Source organism: Schistocerca americana, chromosome 2 (genome assembly GCF_021461395.2).
Source record: "Schistocerca americana isolate TAMUIC-IGC-003095 chromosome 2, iqSchAmer2.1, whole genome shotgun sequence".
NCBI lineage: Eukaryota > Metazoa > Arthropoda > Insecta > Orthoptera > Acrididae > Schistocerca > Schistocerca americana.
The window spans coordinates 461,273,659-461,296,517 of NC_060120.1; the positions used below are offsets into that span (position 1 = coordinate 461,273,659).

General features: G+C 37.7%; 1 protein-coding gene across 1 annotated transcript; it reads left to right on the plus strand.

The window, feature by feature from the left end:
• Window positions 1-431: 431 nt before the first annotated feature.
• Window positions 432-21,612, plus strand: LOC124594987 (40S ribosomal protein S8). The gene is made up of 6 exons (XM_047133526.1): window positions 432-546; window positions 816-922; window positions 1,222-1,321; window positions 2,789-2,964; window positions 21,109-21,238; window positions 21,433-21,612. Exons 1-6 carry the CDS (start codon window positions 543-545, stop codon window positions 21,540-21,542), a joined length of 627 nt encoding a protein of 208 aa, XP_046989482.1. The 5' UTR covers window positions 432-542; the 3' UTR covers window positions 21,543-21,612.
• The last annotated feature ends 1,247 nt before the right edge of the window (window positions 21,613-22,859 follow it).

The window sequence follows — 22,859 nt, forward strand, 5'->3', positions numbered from 1 at the left end:
GAATACAATGATGACTTTTTGTAGTATGTTACACTGTAGAAAATACTACAACCAGCGATAAGTTGTTTTGAAAAGGTTTTGCTGTACCATTACTAGTTTCGGGCCTGAGTCTGTCATCACATGGAAGCATTGATTTCCTTGCAAGTTTCTCATTTATATCAACGCTACCATCTGATGATGGGCTCAGACACGAAACCAGTAATGGTACAATTATGTCATTAAAAAAATCCCCTCTGTGGCTGGTTGCAGCATTTCCTACATTGTGATTTACGAAATCTGCTGCGTTGTTCTCTAACCAAAATTGATAAAATCTTTTTGTAAGTATCTTTATGGAGTAAGATGTCGTCAACAAAATATTTTTGCTTCAGATTATATTCGAAATTATCGAGAAATGTATCTATGCTCCATATCGTTCCAATTCGAATGACTGCATTCAGTAGTAGTAGTAGTAGTAACTTTGGATTCGCAACATGCTGAATAGTCAGTGGTGATGTTGGTAGTCCGACTGTGTGAGCTTCCGGTTCTTTTACGTCTGCCGTAAGATGGGTGAGTGCTGTGTGTTTGTGGAAATCTGATTGCATCTATTTGTGAACAGAATAATCATATGTACAAGTTTCTGTATGTGCGAAATTGCTTAATAGTGTCTCCAGAACTGAAATGAAAATTATGATCAAAGCTTTGTTTCTAATTGTAAGGTTATTTAGCTGTGGGAAACATGTGGTTCTTCGTATCTAACACTGTTGTTTTTCTTATTTGCAGTAATTGTGTCCTATGTAAAATCATTTTTGTCTTTATATATTTCTCTGTGTGAATAGGTATATCCCGGGACCATTGGCATAAGAGGAGAGCTACCGGAGGGAAAAGAAAGCCGCTCCGGAAGAAGAGGAAGTTTGAGTTGGGCAGACCTGCAGCAAATACAAAAGTGAGTGAAGAGAGTTGTGCAGTAGTAGTTGTTGGTGGTGGTGGTAATGAACAAATCAGTAGTATTCTTTTGGACGAGGTTGATTTTGTGTACTGTTTTTAACCAATGTAGCATCTAGAACTATTTAAATAGCGGTGCAAGTATTTACATTTCGTGTAGGATCATTTTTATTTCGTATGTCGGTGATAGTTTTCAACGCAATTGGTTTTTTTGCTGAGTTGAGACATGCCATGTCGGTGGCAAGAAACTGCTGTCGACAGTTGAACTTTCTTGTCGCATTGATTATTGTGTCTTTCTAGCTTGGTCCAAGGCGTATCCACACCGTCCGCACCAGGGGTGGTAACAAGAAATATCGTGCTCTGAGGTTGGACCAGGGGAACTTTGCCTGGGGATCTGAAGGTAATAAAAATCTCAATGTGTAGCATGACTCAAGGTATTTGTTACAATGGTAATGTAATTCTTGGTTACTGTTTAAGTTGTAAAAATTGAACCTACCGATACTGTTATCAGATTGTGGATGTAAACTACTTCGACTCAAATGCACAATGGTATGTGCCATGACAAGAATTACTAGTTGCATTGAAAGTTTCTCAACCATATGTTGGGTATGCTATCCAAAGCAACATGCATTGGTGGTATGCTCTTGCCTTGCTCTATTGAACGTTTTCCATTTAATTAGGTTACAGTTGGAGCTAAAAACTTCTTTGGCAGTTTCACATTTGTGAATTGTTAGGCAGAGGTATAAAGAAAGTTCAAACTGACAAAAGAATCAGGATCTCGCATTTGGTTTCGTAGTTTGATCAATGCACAGGATTGAGTGTTTTTTCTCGTGTTAGCAGAATGTGTGCTGCATAGGACTGACATGCAATTTCAAATTACTTAGTAGTGCTTGTTGTGCATACTGAAATTTGAGTAATTTCAGACCTGTTATCCTTAAGACATCTCCACATATAACTGTCCCTGGTCTGAGACACTGGAACTTAAGCTAGCCTCATTTCTTCACAACACACTGAACACTTCACAAATTCGGCCAACAGGCCAATTAGCTGAAGAAATTTTTTTAGACAATGCATTGTCCCCCATCGTCGCAGACAACAGAGAACTGCTGACCATGCCTATGAAAGACATAAACATAGCAATTTACGAAAATTCAGACATGACAAACAATAAAAACAATAACGGTGACGACAAAACCAAACTCGTTAACTCACTGAAAAAGTATTGTGGATCACCTTGCATTTTTTGTAGTTTATGTATTATGCATCATATATCAAAATATTTGGAGACATTCCCATTAACTAAGTGTTTTCTGAATCTATCCTGCTGTTTTTTGACGAAAAGTGCTTTTAAAGAGTATGTAAATGTCATTAGGGTATGCTATTGATAAATCTGTTAACACAATATGTATGTGTTCGGTGACCTAAACTCTCAACCACATTACTTGTTGTACCCTACTGTCCATTTTATAATCATTGACCTGCGACTTTCAGCTCATATTTTTGGCACATTATGAACATTGATATGTTATACATTGCCAGGATTGTGGAAATGTCTTTTATTTAGTATATGAATGTTACATCTTAACTGAAATGGGGGGACGCAAGCAGTAATAACTTGGTTCTATTTACATTTGGACTTTTGTTTTTTCTTATTTTTTTTTATTCCATCGCTATGTGAAAAGCAAGATGCTGCTATTGGTCTTACCATTGGTTAGAGTTAAGAAAACAATTGTTAGTAGCTGTGATATATGTAAAGCTGTGGTGAAGCGTAGTTGCATTCCAGGACAGCAGTACCGTGTTCAGAGTAGATATTAGCTAGTTTACTTTGTGCTTAAGTGTGCTGAAGAGTTTCTATAAATATTTCCAGGTTGCACGCGAAAAACGCGTATCATTGATGTTGTGTATAATGCTTCCAACAATGAACTAGTAAGAACAAAAACATTGGTGAAGAATGCCATTGTAGTGATTGATGCTGTACCATTCAGACAGTGGTACGAATCCCATTATGCTCTGCCTCTTGGAAGGAAGAAGGGAGCTAAATTGGTAAGCATGTTCAAATCTTATTCTGTAATGAAATGTAAAGCATACTTAGTAAAATTTAAATAGCTTCAGTTAAACTGAAAACATGAATGCTGTCAATCTTGCTTTAGTAAAAGATACTTTTTGTTCAGAGATCCTTAATTTGCTGTCACAGTTGCATGTTACATATGTTTTGGTCTGTCTAACAATATTTGTATCTATCAGACAGCACAAGTAAAAAATGTAAGAACTAAAGTTTTTACAGTTCTGTAGAGTAAAGGTGCTTAAAATGTTGTACATTCATGGGCCAAAGACTGGTAGGTTTGGTGGAGCTCTCCTTTCCAGTCCATCCATTTGAATATGCTGTCATAAAATTTGGTCTTCTTGGCCATTTTTGTCACCCATGCTTCCCTACATTAACAAGTTAACTATTCTGTGATGTATCAGTTTTTGTTGGCAGTTCAGTCATTAATTATTTGGGCTGCACATGTAATCCTAGGTTTGTGTGTCTTCCTGTCACTGCTGTTTTCCTTCCATAGAAATCACGTTTTTGAAGGAACAGTTGAGTGTGATGGCAAATAAACGTCATCTGGCAACTTGAAAATCTGATAAGAATGTCTTATTATTTGGAGAAACTGGTAGGAAGTAGTCACAGCATACTCTACCAATATGTTAAGTGGTCTGCCCACTCAGTTCACATGTAAATATAATTATGCAGTGACTAGGACAATTAAAGGCTACCAGTAATTTTGTTTGGCAAAATTCCTCATGCACTCAAGACATTTATTTGGTTTTCTCTGAATAAACTGACAGATTCTTGATGCTTCATTTTTCATAAAAAGCTATGTATACTTTTCAGTTATTCTTTCTTGGGATTTGTGTATTCTGGCACCTTTTAAAAACCCAAAACTGTGTTCAAGAATTTACAGAGGAGAATTATACTAACATACTATTCTTTGACCATTGCACAGTTCCGTATGGACAACTAAGCATCAATGGTGTACAGAAATAACTGAAAGTTGGAATCAGGTCGCCAGGTCCAGATGGAATCCCAATTCAGTTTTACGAGTACTCTATGGCATTTACCCCCTTGCATTGCACTTACTGCTAATCTCTTGCCCAGTGAAAAGTAACAAGTGACTAGACAAGTGCAGGTGGCTCTTGTGTACAGGAAGGGTAAAAGAATGGACTGGCAAAATCAGACCAGTATCATTAACATAGGTTTGCCATAGAATTCTAGAAGATATTCAGAGTTAAATTACCCCCCCCCCCCCACCCCCCCTCCTGATAGTGTCCTCAAGGTTTAACTGTCTTTGGAACAGAGTTGTAGATGACCTTTGTACACTGGAGATCAGATCAGATGTGTTGGGAGTGCTAAGTTTGTCTTTCTCACCTCCTGAGGGTCCTTGACTCCTCCACTTACAAAGACTGGGGAAGGAGATTTCTTTCTGCTGGGTGCCAGTGCACAGGGGTGTAATAGGGAAAGAATGCTGGACGTAGCAGACAAATAGTAGTCATGATCCTCAGATACTTCAGTGTACCATCCCTCTAAATGCTATTGCCTTGCTGTTGAGATAGTGTCACTGTGAAGAAGGGTGGCTGGAAGTAACCGACAATGAGCTGGGTCTAGGAAAGTCAGCAATGCTGCTGTGGTGTACCTCCTTGCAGCCACATGGGTATTTGTTTTGACCACACCTCTGACATGACATGGCTTCTTGCTCTGGTGAGAGGACCCTCCAAGGTGTGGTGCTTCTGCCATACAAATCAGTCCCCACCACATCTTACTGTACTGAGATCTATTTTCAGGCTAAAGATTGGCAGATAATTTGCTGATAGATTTGCCATCTGTTTTAATTGACAATCAAATGAATGTGGCATGACTTAATGTTTTGTTCAGCTTGTTGCCCATAGTTTTTGTGCAATGTATTTGTGTTATCAGGGTGGTTGGCTCATCTGTGTTTTAAATGATCAGTCAGCCACATATTCCTGTGAATCTAATATACGTTTCATCTTGTTTTGCTTAAGTTCTATAACATGTGAACACTTTTACCAATCACTTCCATGAAGTTAGTGCAGTTGTGCAGGTGATGATAGTATAGATTAGGGGAGCGTGAATGGAATTTCTCAGATTGTTTTCCCTCTCTCCTCACATTTTGTCAGTTTTAAGTACATCTTGTCTAACATTGCTGTCAAAGTAGCAGGCTTGGGATTGAAATGAAGATGTGTAGCATAATTTTTTATGATTTGTAAAATCATTCATTTTTGAAATTGTAAGACAGAAGTTTACACTACTGACGTTACGTCAGTACTGCTGCACTTTCTTGCACCGTGCTGAAGACAACCAAATGATGCCGTTAATTGTTCATGTTGGCTTCATGTTTGATGTATCACCCTTCCACAGACACATATTTTTAATAAATATTGTACGCTACGATGGTTATTCATGCGATGCTAGAGTAGTTTCCACAGGAACGATGCAACAGGCAACAAGACACAGCCGGCACCAATAGCGTGGCATCTTGCTGCCAGCCTTCTCACAGATTTCTAACTACATTATTAATTTACTACAGAGTGGAAAGAGAGATGTCCCTTCTCCTGGCTTCGTTGGCTCCATTTCGTATGCAGCATTGTATGTCCAGAAATGCCCCAAACATAAACAGGGCAGTGACTGCATTTTTTTAACTACTAACTTTCCAAAATGTGTGCCATATTTTACTTCAGTTTGAAGTTTAACAATTACTATGGGCAATAGTGAAAAGAAACTACATTGAAACGCTGCTTTTACACTTTCAAGGGACTTCAAAAAATAGTGTAAAATATGGGAAATTACATTTTAAACTGCAGAAGTGACTTGCGACAACCCCTTGCATATTTCCACTTCTATTTTAGAGGGAAACATTCCACGTGGGAAAAATATATCTAAAAACAAAGATGATGTGACTTACCAAACGAAAACGCTGGCAGGTCGATAGACAAACAAACACAAACATACACACAAAATTCAAGCTTTCGCAACAAACTGTTGCCTTATCAGGAAAGAGGGAAGGAGAGGGAAAGACGAAAGGAAGTGGGTTTTAAGGGAGAGGGTAAGGAGTCATTCCAATCCCGGGAGCGGAAAGACTTACCTTAGGGGGGAAAAGGACGGGTATACACTCGTGCGCGATATCCATCCACACATATACAGACACAAGCAGACATATTTAAAGACAAAGAGTTTGGGCAGAGATGTCAGTCGAGGCGGAAGTGCAGAGGCAAAGATGATGTTGAATGACAGGTGAGGTATGAGTGGCGGCAACTTGAAATTAGCGGAGATTGAGGCCTGGTGGGTAACGGGAGGAGAGGATATATTGAAGAGCAAGTTCCCATCTCCGGAGTTCGGATAGGTTGGTGTTGGTGGGAAGTATCCAGGTAACCCGGACGGTGTAACACTGTGCCAAGATGTGCTGGCCGTGCACCAAGGCATGTTTCACCACAGGGTGATCCTCATTACCAACAAACACTGTCTGCCTGTGCCCATTCATGCGAATGGACAGTTTGTTGCTGGTCATTCCCACATAGAATGCGTCACAGTGTAGGAAGGTCAGTTGGTAAATCTGTTTGTGTTTCTATCGACCTGCCAGCGCTTTCGTATGGTGAGTCACATCATCTTTGTTTTTAAATATATTTTTCCCGCGTGGAATGTTTCCCTCTATTATATATATATAACAGGCATCAAAAGGCTTGTCAGGGACTTGTTTATTACGTAGGAAATGTTTCTTATGTAATAAAAACTGGGACTGATTGCTGTCTGGGAAATAGGAACATTTGGCTCAATTTCATATGTCATAATCGATACTTTTGTAATCCTGCAGCTGTTATTATTTAAATAACGAATTATTGCACTAGTTACGTATTTTCTCATGCTTAGAATGTTGTTTCAAGAATTTTTTCTCGTTGTGAAGTGCAGATACTTACAGAAGTATTTTGGCTACTATGCCGCCTTGAAAACCACACACATACAAACTATCACACTGTTCATATAACATCACATAAAAAACGTAAGCAAACACTGTGATTAACAAGAATAAATTCTCAGAACACATTTGGCTCAGTGTGAAGAAAATACCTAACCAGTGCTGTGTTTTTAGTTTAACATATGAGCAACGCAAAGTGAATGGCGTTATCAACTAGCACCACAAGTGGCTGGCCAAATGCTGAAATGCGCTAAATATGGTTCGACAAAGGTGTCAAGACGACTACAATAACAAAACTGCATTTGTGCAATAGACAGTTTGGAAATGGTTGTGGTTGGTCATGACATCTTCATTTGAATGAATCTAGCTACTCCCATCAGCCACCCCAGCAAGTATAGCTTGGCAGCGGCGGGAGATATGGCACGAATTGTTCAAATTTTCTCATTTACTGGTCCAAATCTGGTGAGTGAAGTGCCCTGGTATCAAGAAATTTAACAACGTAATATTTGTAAACACTAGTGGAAGGCCAAGATCAAGCATCTTTTTTCCCCCGGGGAATGCGTAAATTGCGGGAAAATTTTTAAGATGTTGACACAAAATCAGGTGCAAATTAGCATTGTGGACATACAAAGTTTGACAGGAACGATAAAAAAATGTCGCAAACGGCAGGAAAACGTTAATTCCGGGAATGTAAAAGCTGGGTTATACAATAGTTCATAACAAACTGTGATGTCAGACTAGGAAAGGTAAGAAAATTTTTTTACGAAATGAGTTTTCTCAAAACTCAATGAGAGATTGCACAGCAAATCCCAAAACAGGTTTTTAATATTTTATGTGAAACATGAGAAACTAGATACACAAATGGATGTAGCATTGCTTCACTTACATAAAGCCATTTTTTAGGCACATTAGATGACTCGAAATTACTGTCCCACGCATTCTATGGTAGTTGCATGATGCAACTAGTACTCATTGTTACTCTGAGTGATACAGAGAAGTGTGAATCGGTCACTTGAACTACGTTTCTGTGCACTCTGCCAGTGAGAGTTGCTTTTGGGTTGTGTTGTGAGTAACCTCACATACACTGTTGTCTTCTCATTGAGGGGGGCACATAACCCGCCCCCATTCGGTTTGGTGCCAAGATATTTTATAGAGGAAGTTTGCAGTTCTCATTTGTGCTGAGACTGAATTACTCTACATGGTTCTTGTGGGGTAGATTGTGGCAAAACAATACCATTTGTTTGACATTCCTGGACATAATTTCCTCTGAATTGATTACAATCACTGTACATTGTGATTGTAGTCTTATCATACTGAACATTGCTATCACTTGTTTGCTAGTTTGCTGTTCAGTATTCTCATGTACTAGTATTTTAGTTACAGCTTAAACGTGACTTTATCCTTGATCTGTACCCATTTGTTTTCTCAAATAAAGGAATTCAGAGAAACACTTATGCTTAATGATGATCAACTAATTGAGGTTGTTTGCAGCTATCATTGTTTTTATGATAGCTTCATGGATAACCTGTATGTCATAGTTACTCTGAAAGCATAAGCTGAAGTTGTCACACTCATACTCCACAAATTTCGTACGTTAAATGGGGCTCTGAAATGCAAAGCTACTAGATTTTCCAGTATGTACTACTACAGCTGATGCAGTATAGTTCAGAGTTTTTTTCTGATGGAAGAATTTGCATCATGTTTATGTATGCCTAAAAACAAAAAGAAAAGGATAACTTTTTATAGCTTGCTAATATTACTCGTTTAGGAAAGTTTGTGTGCTTCTGTATCTTTTTGGGGATATTTGAAAAAATATCTTAAGATCATATTAAAGAGTTCATTAGAATCAGGCATCTCCATTGGTTTGTGGAAATGTTTCCTCATCAGCTATAGTAAAATCACACCTCAGTGACAACTTGATAAAAAGTTGGTGTAGGTGTCTAGAAGTGACTTGGTGCATAGCTGTACAGAAACTCCCTTCTTTCACCAAAATGCTAGTATACAAATAACAGCAGACAGTTTTCGGCTCAAGTGTATGAAATGCTTTTTTGTGGTATTCTTGTGCCGTGCCACCAAGGGATAGCATAAGGTGTAATGGATAAGAGGCTGTAGCGGAGTTGGCAGAGGCGGCCTGGGGAAGATGGTGGCATCAATGTATGTGCTTAGAGATACGGCATGTAAGTTGGTGAGGAGCAGAGGACAGGTGGAGAAGGGGAAAGGGACACTGGAGAGAAATGAATCTAATTCGAATAGGTAGGCTAATGAAACTTAGAGCTGAATTTCAAAGATAATAGCATGTCTTGCACTTGTGTAAAATTCAAACTGCTAAGTTTTCCTTTTGCAATGTCATTTTCTGTCCCTTGTCTTTGGCCACAATTCACTACTTCCATGTGTTTGGTTTCACTTTTGTGAACTTCTGCTTTACATAAAGCTGTAAGTCACACTGAAGAGCAACATCCTGTGCATAAAACAGCTGATAACCCATGTTGTCTTTGTATATACCAGGACTGAATGGACATTACGAAACTAATACATAATGTCTAATGTCCAATAAGGTGTAGATGCCCTGAGGCAACTGCGAAATCCTGCAAAAATCCAAGAATTTTACTATTGGCTGGTTTCAACTGCTTGCTGAATTTCAAGTGCACATTTTTGTCTTATGGCATGTATGATATAATGCCATAACACCACCACATGAGGTAGTACAGTACTGGTGGTCCCAAAAAACAGAGCTCCTGAAAACCACATCTAAAAGCTTAATACCATGTAGGGCGTACTTCATGGTGAATCTGTACGTACAAACATGCACTTTAAGCTGAATTACGCATTTTAGTATGGTTTACAAAATTCTGATGCTCTTGAAGTATTCTGAAGGCCTGTTTCTTTTATAACGTAATGTAAGCTCTTAGTGCTTTATACGTAACATACATAAATATTAACTTGAAGATGACTAAGCAAACAAATTGGTCAGTAGTGTTCAATAAAATGTTTTATTTCAAATATATTGACAGCTGCAGCATGCCTTCCATGAAACAATGTATTTAGATCACAAGACATCTTTCAACATTTGTCTGGTACCTTTTCTAGGCTCGATGTTATTCCTTAATTTTTGTTGTTGGAGTCTTAAATTTACAGAATATCATTCTTCGGTAATTTATAGACTGGCAGCACACCATGTTTTATCAGTACCTCCCCACAAGACTAGTATTTACTCCTAGGATAGAATATACTGTCAATTTCAATGTTTCTTGGCTTCAGATAACTTAATTTTTTTTACAGCATTAGAAAAAAAATCATGAACTTACTGTCCTTAATTGTGGCCTAAAGAACTGTTACCAAGAAATCTATATTTCTTCTTACCAGCTTTTTGCAATACTCTGTGGTTGTAAACCGGATACGAAGTGCTGCATAACAGTATTGCAGAATACGAATAAAAATGTCAAGTCACTGCATACTGAAATATTAGGGTCCTTTGAGGTGTAGGTCTAGTTTTGAAATGAATATTATGCCAAGGACTGCTTTCTTATTTTGCAATCATTATCTGTAAAGGATATGATAACTTGTCATAAGGACAAAAACTGTTGGTCCCCTCCAAAACAATGTACTGCAGTGCTTCACATGGTCCTGTGATGCTGCACTACCTATGAAATTCCAGGCAAAAGGTGTACCAACAGAGCAGACAACAAGCACAGCCTTCCTAAGTCACCATAGCAGTGTATGTACAGTAACACCTGTTTCCTGGCACGCTGGCGACTATTGAAACGAATCTATTTTTAACAAGCTGTTGAAAAATATTGTTAATGGTGGTTTGAGAAGTGTTACTTTCAAAGTAATTTACTTTTTCACACGAATTACATTGTGGGGATGTGCAATGAATTTCGTAAATTACAGGGCATTTCACTCTCCTTCAAAACGTAACATATTGAGGACCAGCAGTGTAGAAGAATTTTGGGCACAGAAGACAAGCCATTTACGTCATTATTTCAAATTCTACTGACACATTTATTTGATACATCTGAAGGTGTAATGTGCAAAAAAGAGCATTATTTGTGAAAGCTTAGCTTTGCTATTAGCTATATTGTATTTATATTAATTCTTCTTATTTGTGTGTTTGTGCTACTTAAGTGATCTTGCTGTTGGCTGGGGCAAGACCATGACACATGAACTATGATTACCTGATAAGTGCATCACAATCTAAATTTCGGTGCTTTGGAAACTAATATGATGTATTTGGTAAAGTTCATATTAATACTTCTGTAATGATTAAATTCGCAGTGTAAAAGTTACTGCAGTGCCTTTTTAACCAATGAATCTGAGAATTTTTTCCGTGTCTACTTATACACCATGTCTTAGTCTTCCAACAACATGCTCGTGCTGAAGGTAGGGGGGGGGGGGGGGGGGAATTACTTTGCCTAAGCACAGAAATTGATGGCAATAGCACATTGAGGTAATAGAACACAGCTGTGTGTTTGTGGCATCATAGCTTCTTCAGAGACTGCACTCAAACAGTCTTTCAATTGTCAGGAGAAATATGTAAATAGGAAAGCAAATTATCTGTAATGGAAGATTTTGTTAAAGAAGTGTTCTTGTGGACTGTTAGTGTACTGCAATGGATGATAGTGCCCTAGGGCCACTACAGTCCACACTTAACACAATGGAATATGAGAGCTTGGAAATGTTTGCCCCCTTGTAAATATTAGTTCAAAGGACCATAAAAAAGGTACAAATTTTTAATGGAACAAATGGATACAGCCTCCTTGAGAGCTTAATTTTTGGAGACTGCCTTTATTGTATATGGAGGGCAATTTGCCTGTAATTTATCTGAACAAATCTTGGGTTTTGTAAGACCAACTGAACAAATACTTGGCAAGACTCAAAGGGAAATGGTAGCCTGAAAATATCTACATGAATATTGGTGTTTTGGGTGATGGCTATACTAATGAAGTCAGCAAGAGCTCGGAGTATGATCCCTTATGGGCATTAAAAAATATTAAAGTGGGTTATTGGAACAAGAGTCCTGGCAGCAGCATGGCAGTTCTGGTGCATTGCCATGCATAGTCACTAGTAAATCTTGTTCGTGAGCGACAGGGTACACTAACAACTTAAAATTGTTCCAAAAATTAATTTTAGTATTTTCTTAACTTGTCTAAAGTTTGAGGTCCAATGCAATGCAAATTCCTTTTGTTGTGCAGGTGAAATTTTCACCTTTTACAATTTTTTTTCTGAATGTTTTCATAACATCACCTCCACCTATATGATGTGAGAATGTTTGTACATGTTTCAGTCAGAGTATTAGTTTTCCACTGTTTCTGCAGTTGAAGCAAATGTTTTTCTTCAGTTTTTTGGAACACTAGTTTCTTTGTAACCATTGGCAATTTTCTTTTGGAAAAGTACTGCATAATATTTTAGACTAAAATAGTTGTATGACATTTTTGGGAATTTACATTAACATTTGAAATCTGCTAACTGGCAATCGTGTAGTGAATGTGTGAAAGTTGTCTGCAAATGCAGACTTCAATTTGCCTTTGTGTAAATGAGGCTTCATATGCCAACATATGCTGATTTGTTCATCAGCTAACTATAGGAAATCGTAGCCACAAGATTTTAAACAGACTAGTCTGTTTTAGGGTCATTCATGTCTTCAATCTAGGTATAAAGTCAAGATAGACTTCTCATTTTTTATAACTCAGAAACTTCTTTCATTTTGCTTTCTCTCACCCCATTGTGCCATCATCTTAGCCTTCCCTGTGGATCCATATGTCCATAACAAGCATTGCCAGCAGGACCTAAACTTGACAACTGCCATTCCTTCTGTGCTAGTCTCTCTACTACTGTCTTGACACTAGTGGATGGCTCATTTGCTGTGTTAGGACTCTATTATTCTTTATGCTGAAGGCAAGTAATACAAGCCAAACTTGGTGTACAAACAGGTTTTGTGTATTACATCCACATGACCCATCAGCCAATCACTCATACCAGCAGAAAAGGCACTTCCCAATCATCATCCAGTATCATCCTGGTCAGTTAAAACCCTAACCATGTCCTGGTCTATCCTTATGCCAAGATCACATACTTGTAAAAGACCCATGTTAATGACCTGCCTTAAGTACATGTCCAGTGTGTTCTATTCTAGGCTTGTCATAGACATTACTGAGACTGTGGAGTATGCTGGATTGGAACTAGACCTTGGAACCTCTGTCTGTTAATTGTTCTACCATCTGAGCTATCCAGGCAAGACTGTGTTATCATGTCGTAACAACTTTTACACCGGTGCTTATCAGATTTTCAAAAGTTACTGACTCTAATGCACTCCTAATCTAACAGGAATTTGTGCACTCTGCTGCAGAATGAAAATGGCTTCAGAATCTCATATTGTCGGATGTAGAGCCATTTGTGAAAGCAGTATGGTCCTAACTCATGTCAGTTCCACATAACCTATGTTGACATTACCACCAAGCCATGGTTGTGAATGCAATGACCGTTGTCACTTTCCACACAGGTGGATGAGTATTGGCAAACTGGCAGTGTGTTCAGCTGTTCAACCAGTGGTAGAGTACACTTTTGAGCACAGTGTACTAAAATGCTTTCATCACAACCCTTACGTTCCTGGTCTTGCAACAGATATCCTAAACAGCTGTAACCTTGCATCTTGTCAGTCTGCCTGACTCAGTGTTTTTGATGTTATAAGCCAGCCACACTTAAATACACTAAAGCTTATTTAAGGCAAAGGCCCATATAATTGTTCAGTGGCTAATAAGATCTGACTGGTGATTGATAGCTCTATAAAAAAAGACCTATGAAAGTACTCTGATAGACAAATATATAGCTGAAGTATGTAAAATTTAGCAATTCCACAAATTCTCACTGAACTAAGGCCATTGTGTAAGTGCTTATGTAGCCAGAAGTGGCAGTTACTGCAGTTTAGTTTATATCCGTTATATAAAGTTGACATGAGAGCTTTGCTTATATAACTCTGAGCTTTCAGGCCATTGGCCAAGAAGTGTTTATCGTCTCTCTTAAAAAAAGAATTATTTGGTTACTTGTTAATTTCAGTTCAGTGATGAAATGTCATGTTTACTTGTATACTGTTCATTTTTTGTAGGCTGAGTTAGTCAACCTTTCTTTCTTTTCCCCATCATATTTTAACCAGATCTGCTGTGAAATTGGCATTAGTGCTGATAACCTCATTTCACACGTATACTTAAATGCTTAATATTATGAATCTTATGTAGATTGCCATTTAAGTCTTTCATGATTAGGTTAGAAAGCAATTACCCACCGAAGCCTATTTCTACAGCAATGCTTACGTTAATTTAAGTGCTAGGATTGTTGAGCATCATCTTGGCATAATTGGTGTTCAGCTCTCCATAGTTGAGAATAATCCAACATTCATACTAAGGAGTAAACTTCGTGGAACTGCTACTTCTTAACACTTTGCCATCTTCACATCTGGTAGAAATTTATTCGCTTGGCACCGTCAGCACTAATTCGGATTACTTGGCTTGGTGCTGGCCGTTCTTGACATTATCAGGAGATTATATTGTTACATTTTACTAATCTCTTCATTAGTTTTCATAAGTTCTCAACCTGTTCCCCTACTTTCATGATATTTCAAAGATATACATACCTAAATAAATACAGAATTTGTTTCATATATTTATTTGCATTGTCTTTGGTACTTAGTATCCTCTTTCATATGATATGCAGCAAAACACTCCAAGATGTAATGCAATTCCACAAGACTTGCACATTAAGTTTTTTGTTCTTTTTATGTTTTTGGAACATACCTGGCAGTTTTATTGTTTTCGTTTATTCGTTTTGGAAATACGTAGGCCTGTTAGTTGGTGTTGCATTATGTGACCAGGAAGTCTGTCAACTGGATCAGGAGATGTATGCGATATAGTGGCAACCTCCAAGATTTGCTCCGCGCATTCATCGTAAATAATTGTATCGTCTCTTTTGTCTGCCATGATGAAAGGGCACAAGTTCTTATGAAAACAAAACTTGATGTATATAACTTACTGTTACCTAAACAAAACACCAACAGAATGCAAATAGTACTGAAGTGTAGTGCTGTCTCCGGCCACTGTGCAATACTATGTACACAACACCACTGTGGTGTTGCTGGCCATTGACCGCTAATTCACGCACAACACCACTGTGGTGTCGCCGGATGGCAGTGTTAATTTGGCAGATGCTACCTCTCCCTTGAATGCTCCATGACACCACTGTTCATGTGCTTCCCATTATCCGCCAGCCAGTGTGGCCGAGCGGTTCTAGGTGTTTCAGTCTGGAACCGCGCGGCCGCTACGGTCGCAGGTTCGAATCCTGCTTCTGGCATGGATGTGTGTGATGTCCTTAGGTTAGTTAGGTTTAAGTGGTTCTGAGTTCTAGGGGACATGACCTCAGATGTTTAGTCCCATAGTGCTCAGAGCCAGAGCCTTCCCATTATCCCATCCCATCCTTGTACTTCTGTCATACTTTGCAGCAAATCAGACTTTATGGGTGAGTATTATACATCTTGTTGAACTGTGTTGTTAAGAATAAGAAAGGTCACTGGATGGTGACCACCCTTCAAGCACTTGTTTGTATTAACCCTTCAGCCGCTTCAGGTGTGCTTACTGCATGCAGAGTTGAGTGCTGTGTTGTTGTTGCCTAATGCATCTACCCCTGCTAAGTTGCTTGTGTCTATTTGCCAGTCAAGAGGAACATAATTGTAGGTGTACAAATTAGATTCTGGCTGTTTGTTGTCTGTGAATTAAGTTGTTACGAGATTTAAAGATGACTTTTCTTTCAGTAGTTCAGTGCCATTTTTATAAGCCATTCTGGTAGTTGTTACTTTAAATACATATCAGTATTTCATTGTTCCATCATAACAAGTTGATAATGACTACTGTACTGCAGGTATTCTTGACTACTAAATAAAAATATAGAAGAAATTTGTCTTAGTTCAGCAAATGTTTCGCGATTACACTGTCTTGCTACTTCTTGCTTGTGTTCAGATTATAATGTTTTATTGTGCATGAGGATGATGAAAGCAATCAGTGGTAGTTTTTCTTTATAGTATTGCTGTACAAAAAGCAACCTGTTACTTCATATGAGAAGAAAATATGCTATAACTCCATTCATAAGAATGAACCTGATGTAAACAAGTACAAATGCAGTGATTGGTGAGAAGCCGTAGCACGTACACTGGTGTTGTGTTCTTGGAAGTAGATCCTACTTAACGTACCATATTTTGTTACTTTGTCATGTTGTTACACAGTATGAAACTGGCTGAGGCTGCTTTCTGCTATGTAGTTAAACATGCCTGTGGAATATGGTTAAAAAATGCTGAGAAATAGGTTAACATTTTTCATATATTTACAGAAAAAATTGGCCTTGAAGTATTCTGAGGGACTGTATTTGATACAGTCGAGATACAAATACACACTCGATGTATTGTGGCGTGAGTAGTGCAGTTTTCATTTTGAGTATAAATTCTTAATTGACAATATATTATGAAAGATTGTTAATAAATGTTGCTTAACCTAAGAAAACTAAGTCTAGTTTTTTGGACAAAAATGAAAAATGTCCATTGTTTTGTACTACAGATGTAGTCTCATGCAAGCCAGAGTGATACATGTTGCAGAAACATGAAAAACAATCATTTCTGTAGCATCAAGCATACCATACAGATACTGCATTTTTACATTTGCAATTGTACCATTACAACATGAACTCAACAGAAGTGATCTGGAGCCAAGTTAAAGGATTTGTCATGAGAAACACTTAAACCGCCAGACGTAATGGAACAAAAGCACCCAGCGTTTTCACGTGCCATTGCCAAATGCAGGTGGGATATAGAGTAGCACCTCATTAAAGAAGAGGAGAAAATGGTGCACCTTGGTGGCTTCATGTATTCTGTTGACTCGTTATCAATGTAGCAGATGAGTTCCAGAAATGAATGTGTTTAAATTTCCTTTACTTTACGTCTGTAGTCACAAACTTTTTGTCAACAGATTACTGGTTTCGGTCTATAATGACTATTTTCAGATCTGCAGCAAAATATGAGAAAACATGCACTAGCAAATTGTCTACAGCTTAAAACAACTAAATAGACCATAATGAAAAGTACTACTGACATATATACAATTGTGTGCTTAAGAGTATGAAGAGGCATACCTGTGTTATAAAAACAATGTCCTAATGTACTGCAGCCATAGTGGAATTGTCAAATGTTAAAGCAAAATCAGCACCAGCATTGTCAGATATATAAAAAACAGCAAATGCAAGAGTCATGTTGTCAGCAGCACTACTGTTCAAAACAAACTGCTGTACAGTAGCCACAAGATGTTTGTGTTGTAACTTCCAGATATCACTACTGTAGGCATACATAAGTCTTCAGTGATTAATCGAACAACGTAAAATAAAGGGGATACAGTTGGTAAAAAATGTATTGGGCTTATAAGGTATTACTGGTACACGGCGACACCAATGAGATACATATGCCCAAGCAGTCGGTAGCATGCACCCAAAAAAAATTTTACTGTTGAAGAGGGCTCCATTAACCACCTTGACATTACTATCAGAAAAGTTTACAACAAACATGAGTTTTCAATGTTTATAAAACCTACTTGTACGGGTAGTGTCATCATACCATACTTCCCAATATAAAAAGTCCTTCACCTCCATGGTTAAACAGCGTCTTTGTCGACCTTTGGATGAAAGAGAAACAAGTAGAGAACTCAGCATTCTAAAGCAGATGGCGGTAGCTAACAGCTTTTCTGTAAATGACGTCCCAAACCCTTACTGTAGGCTAAAGAAATGTGTAGCAGCAGGCAAGTGCACACCCAAAATAGGACCAGTAAAGAAAACACAAAAACCATTTGTATGAAATTTAACAGCAAAATCCAGGTGCAGATAGAAAAATGTTTTAAAAATGTCAGATATGGCTTTCAGGTTAACACCATTGTAAAATTTTGAATAAAACATAAACTGAAAAGAAAATATGAAAAGTATGGCTCTGGAGTGTACAGGATTGACTGGAGTAACTGTGACAAAGATTATATCATTCAAATGGGCCGCTCTTTTAACTTCAGGTTTAAAGAACGTTCACAGCCATGGAACAAAACAGCTTTGGGACAGCATTTATCTGAAACTGGTCATTCTATAGGAAGCATTGAGAATTGTATGCATGTTCTCAACAGAGTGGAAAAAGGCCGTGCTCTTCATTTGTTAGGAGCTTGAAATTTATAAAGCAAAAACGACAACCAACGAAACTGCTTAACTGTCGGAGCAATTTCGTGCCCAATGCCTTCTTTTCTTTGTTTGACAATGTTTTACTTCAGTTGCCATATGCCTTTATTACGTATAATTTGTTGATAGTTTCACCTAGTATAGAGTGCCTTACAGATTTACTTTTTGTACGTTGTGCACATAACTAGTATTTCCTTGATCCTTCTCTGTTTATATAATATACTGCATTCACTAGATTATCTTATTCATGCACTGGCACGGAGTTTTATCATTCTTTTCTTGCAACAGCGTGCCACAGGGTATGAGGGCCCTCTGGCAGTTACATTCCTCTAACCACTTCTCACCTTTGCGCAATTCTGGTGTTAGCGCTAACAGAGGGTGCTGATTATGTGTTGCAGTGTGTTTTCTTTCATTGTGGCTTCTTTAGCTATTTGTTTAATAGTTTTTATATTCTGTGCACTATGAAAGCTGTTTGTCATCATCTGTAATATTGGCACTTGAGCATATGTCAATTACTGTTTCTTAACTTGTCCTCTTTTATATAAATCTAACTTCTGTCTTATTTCATTTCATTGTTTTTATTGCTGTAATGCATCTTATGCCCTATGAGCCCATTACATACTTTACCGATTGTATCCCCCTTTGTTTTACGTTGTTCAATTAATCATTGAAGGCTTGTGTGTGCCTACAGTAGTGACATATGGTGATGTTGTACAACACAAACATCTTGTGGCTACTGTATGGCAGTTTGTTTTGAACAGTAGTGCTGCTGACATGACTTTTGCCCTGCTGTTATGTGTCTTTGATGATGCTGACATGCTGATTTTTACTTTTAACATTTGATGATGTCACTATAGCTGCAGTACACTAGGACATTGTTTTTATAACACAGCTTTGCCTCTTCATACTTACAGTGCACAAATGTATGTATATGTCACAAGTAATTTTCATTATGGTCTATTTAACTGTTTTAAGTTGTGGACAATTCGCTAGTATATTTGTCTAATATTTTGCTGCAGATCTGAATATGGTCATTATAGACTGAAACCGGTAATCTGTTCACAAAAAGGTTGTGACCATAAATGTAGAGGAAATTTATTCTACATTTGGGTCACTGTTGTATTTGCAACAATGTCGCAGCTTGTGAAATTTATTTTTTGGATTCTTATAAGGAAGTAGCTAAGAGATTACCAGATGACTGACTGTAATTAATATCTTCAGTGGCTTCAGTATTAAACAGTATGGGGAAATCCCAGCAGTATGGTTTTGCATCACACATAGCTTGCTCAGAAAAATTACCCTGTGTTTAAGTTAGAAATTTTCATAACTCTTGTTTGTAATTAGAATATTGTGTTAAGTGACAGAGAGCATTGTATGCATGCTTTTCATCTGGTTACCCAAGAAGCATGTAGTTGTGCTGGAGTTTTCCCGAATATTATTTCATTCTCTTTAACAATTAAATGGCATTTAAAGCCATATTGTTCCTCTGCTTGACTTTCATCTGAACTGCAGCTGCTCACATCATTACAGGTTAGTTGGACCAGCTTGCTGGCCAGTACTGTGTGTGTGTGTGTGTGTGTGTGTGTGTGTGTGTGTGTGTGAGTGTGTGAGTGAGTGAGTGAGAGAGAGAGAATAAAACATATCCTTACGATCTTATTTGACTGTACTGGGCAAAGCTTGGCTTCTGCTCCATGTGAAAGGAAATCAAGCAAACACAGAAGTGTACAGAGTGTAATGTTTACATCAGGTATATTCTTATGATGGAGTATAATAATCTGACACCGTTCTCACATATTGGCATTTGTTGTGAACCACATTTTCAGTTCACTGCTATTGTAGCATGGAACTTAGTAATTTCATGAATGTTGTTTTGCTAGGTGGAACGATTCTTCACTGGAGCAAGATAGATCGCTTGTCCATGATAAGTGACTCTATGCACACAATACATCGATGGAACAAGTTTTGACCTATGGGAAATTTGGCAGTGTGTTCTTCAAATTCCTGAAAGTTCCATTTCTATTGGAAATGGATCACATGTTCTGTTAGGCAGAAATAACTGGTGCAGCTTCAGTATAATTCTGAAAATTGTGTGTGTAATCTTGAAAGTCAGCCGTAGGTGACAAGATGTGTGTGGGCCAGAAAAGTTTAAGGAAATCTATGAAGATTGTATGTTTTGTGTTGTGCAATTATTAAGGCAATTGAAGACAAAAAATACAAACATCTTTTGTTGTTACATTACTATTTCAATAAAATAGATCATTGTTTGCCTCCAGTAACATTGTCAATGACAGAATGCTTGGATTGTTCTGTGGTTGAGAGTTGTCACAAAAGTAATTAACCAAATATATGATTAAGTGGACAAAGTGTTTCCAATAAAATTTTCCAGTAAATTGTGTTTTTAAATCCTTCAATATACCTTTTATATTCTCAAGATTCGGTAAAGAGTAACCAGTGAAATGAAGTCTAATGCAGGAAATCGGATTACAGTGCTGTACAAAATGCAATTTAGCAGCCAAAATTATGAAAACTTACTGAGATAAGAGGTAGAAAACCCGCTGTATATTTAAACTTGTCAGCAGCAGGCAGATACCTAATCAGTGGCATGACTATACTTTATAGTACTCAGTAGATTGCAAAGAGGCCAGAGTTAAGTCAGAAGTATTAAAGGAAAACTGTCTCCACTTAAACTCGGTAGCGTCTGGGGACTTTTGGAGCATGAATAGTTTCCATATTTGGTTGACACATACAGCACTGGTGGATACTGCTTGATATGTACCTTGACTGTTTGACAAGCTGCCGATGTCATTGTTTTTGACATACGGCTTATTGCATGGATTCTCTAAATGTATTGTACAATGATGATTGTTGCGTGTCAGCTGACCATGTGATGACTTTGTTCAATAAGTGCCTGACATTATTGTTTCTTAATAAGGAAATTGGAGGTTAGTTTTTTGTATTAATACTGTTGATATTTCAGACTCCAGAGGATGAAGAAATTCTGAATAAAAAGAGATCAAAGAAAGTGGAAAAGAAATACAAAGCTCGACAGCGCTTAGCGAAAGTTGAACCTGCACTAGAAGAGCAGTTCCAGGCATCTAGAGTGCTTGGTAAGTGGATTTTGCCTTGATGTTTTAAATTTATTTTCAAGTTCACATTGATGAAATTTTAACATTGATGCATATCTAAGTGATATGTTAAATGATTTTTGTCATAGTTACACTGAGTGGCAATAGATAAATGATTTGGCATTTAATTTTGTTTCAAATGTAGTGAAAACTGAAAGGAACTTTTTTTTTTTCAGCGTGTATTTCTAGTCGACCTGGTCAGTGTGGGCGTGCAGATGGATACATCCTGGAAGGGAAAGAACTAGAATTCTACATAAGGAAAACAAAAGCTAAAAAGGGCAAATAAGGCACTAAAAATACTGTAATTTGTAAATGCTGACAAGGAAAATAAATTTTTTCTTGTGAACAGTCAAAAAGGTTTATTTGAATCCTTCCATTCATCTTCTCTCATTTCAGTATCCTTCCATCCATGTGGAATATGATTTTAAGTAATTATGGGTGATTTGCTGCAAACAGTCAAATCTTGAAATAGATGTGCACTTTGGAAATGTAAGATGCAATATCTAGAGTAAATGCTTTCATCCAGAAGTTTGTTAATTTGAAACAAGTTTGTACTGTTGTTGTGTTTCAAGCAGTTTTGTTTTGTTTAGTGGGGTTATCCCATTTTCCACCAGTTTGGTCAATTATGTTTGATGTTACCTTGATACTTATTGACAGCAGTAAACATTCCCATTAATTAATTTCTATTGATACTTTTGTATTTGCATTCAGAAATAAAGGTTAGTAATTCAAGAGTACATATCAATGTTTAAATATTGTCAAAAACTGGGTAAGCAACTGTTGCACCAAATAACAGAAGTTGAGGCATGTAATGACATTGAGACATAAGAGGATGCAAAATAAATTCCATTTTTGAACTAAAACAACTTTGACATGAGTGCATTGTGGCAGGTGTCCGATGCCTGCAAGTCCCAGCTATCCATTATTGCCACATGCCTCACTGTGTTGCTTTCGTGGGTACTGGCAGAGCTTTGTCAAACGTGACTGGCTGCTTTGGCTTTGCTGGATGTTTCTTTGACTTATATAGAACACAACTAAGTGATGTCAATACTGTACATCTGTTCTCAGATTCTTGCTTCAGCTAAAATAAAAACAGTTGTTTGGTGGCGATGCTTATAGCGTTCTTGGAAAAGAGCACACAATTCAGTAATATTTGTCACTTCTTCCTGTTTGTGGCCATAGTTGCATGCCTCCAGACGGTGTGTGGTAGAACTGAGAAGTCACAGAAAAAGAAACCATTGTCTCCTAAGGAATGATATTTTAGAACACGATAATTAAATTCTAAACGCAGATTGGACTGTTAGAAACCTAAAAGGTAATGCACAGAAAGAACTAAAATCCAAGCAACCATTCAAAATGAACAGCCAGCACCTCATCTCATACAAGAAAATGATTAATTTCGGTAAGTGACGTGTACTCTGGAGATAAAGTAAAAGTTGACATCCTGAGGTGAAAGAAACCGTGCCGTCCAACAGTACTATAATCATCTTTCTACCAAATCAAAATACAGTAAACAAAGAGTAGAAGAGAGGTTTGTGCCTTGCTAAAGTATTCCAGATGACACTAATGAGTTTTACAAAGATGTTGTAGATGAATAATGTGC

Excerpts from the sequence above, each read along its gene's own strand:
- LOC124594987 (XM_047133526.1), top strand. Across the intron at positions 923-1,221 it reads GACCTGCAGCAAATACAAAA|CTTGGTCCAAGGCGTATCCA; the intron begins GTGAGTGAAGAG and ends GTGTCTTTCTAG. Across the intron at positions 21,239-21,432 it reads CCAGGCATCTAGAGTGCTTG|CGTGTATTTCTAGTCGACCT; the intron begins GTAAGTGGATTT and ends TTTTTTTTTCAG.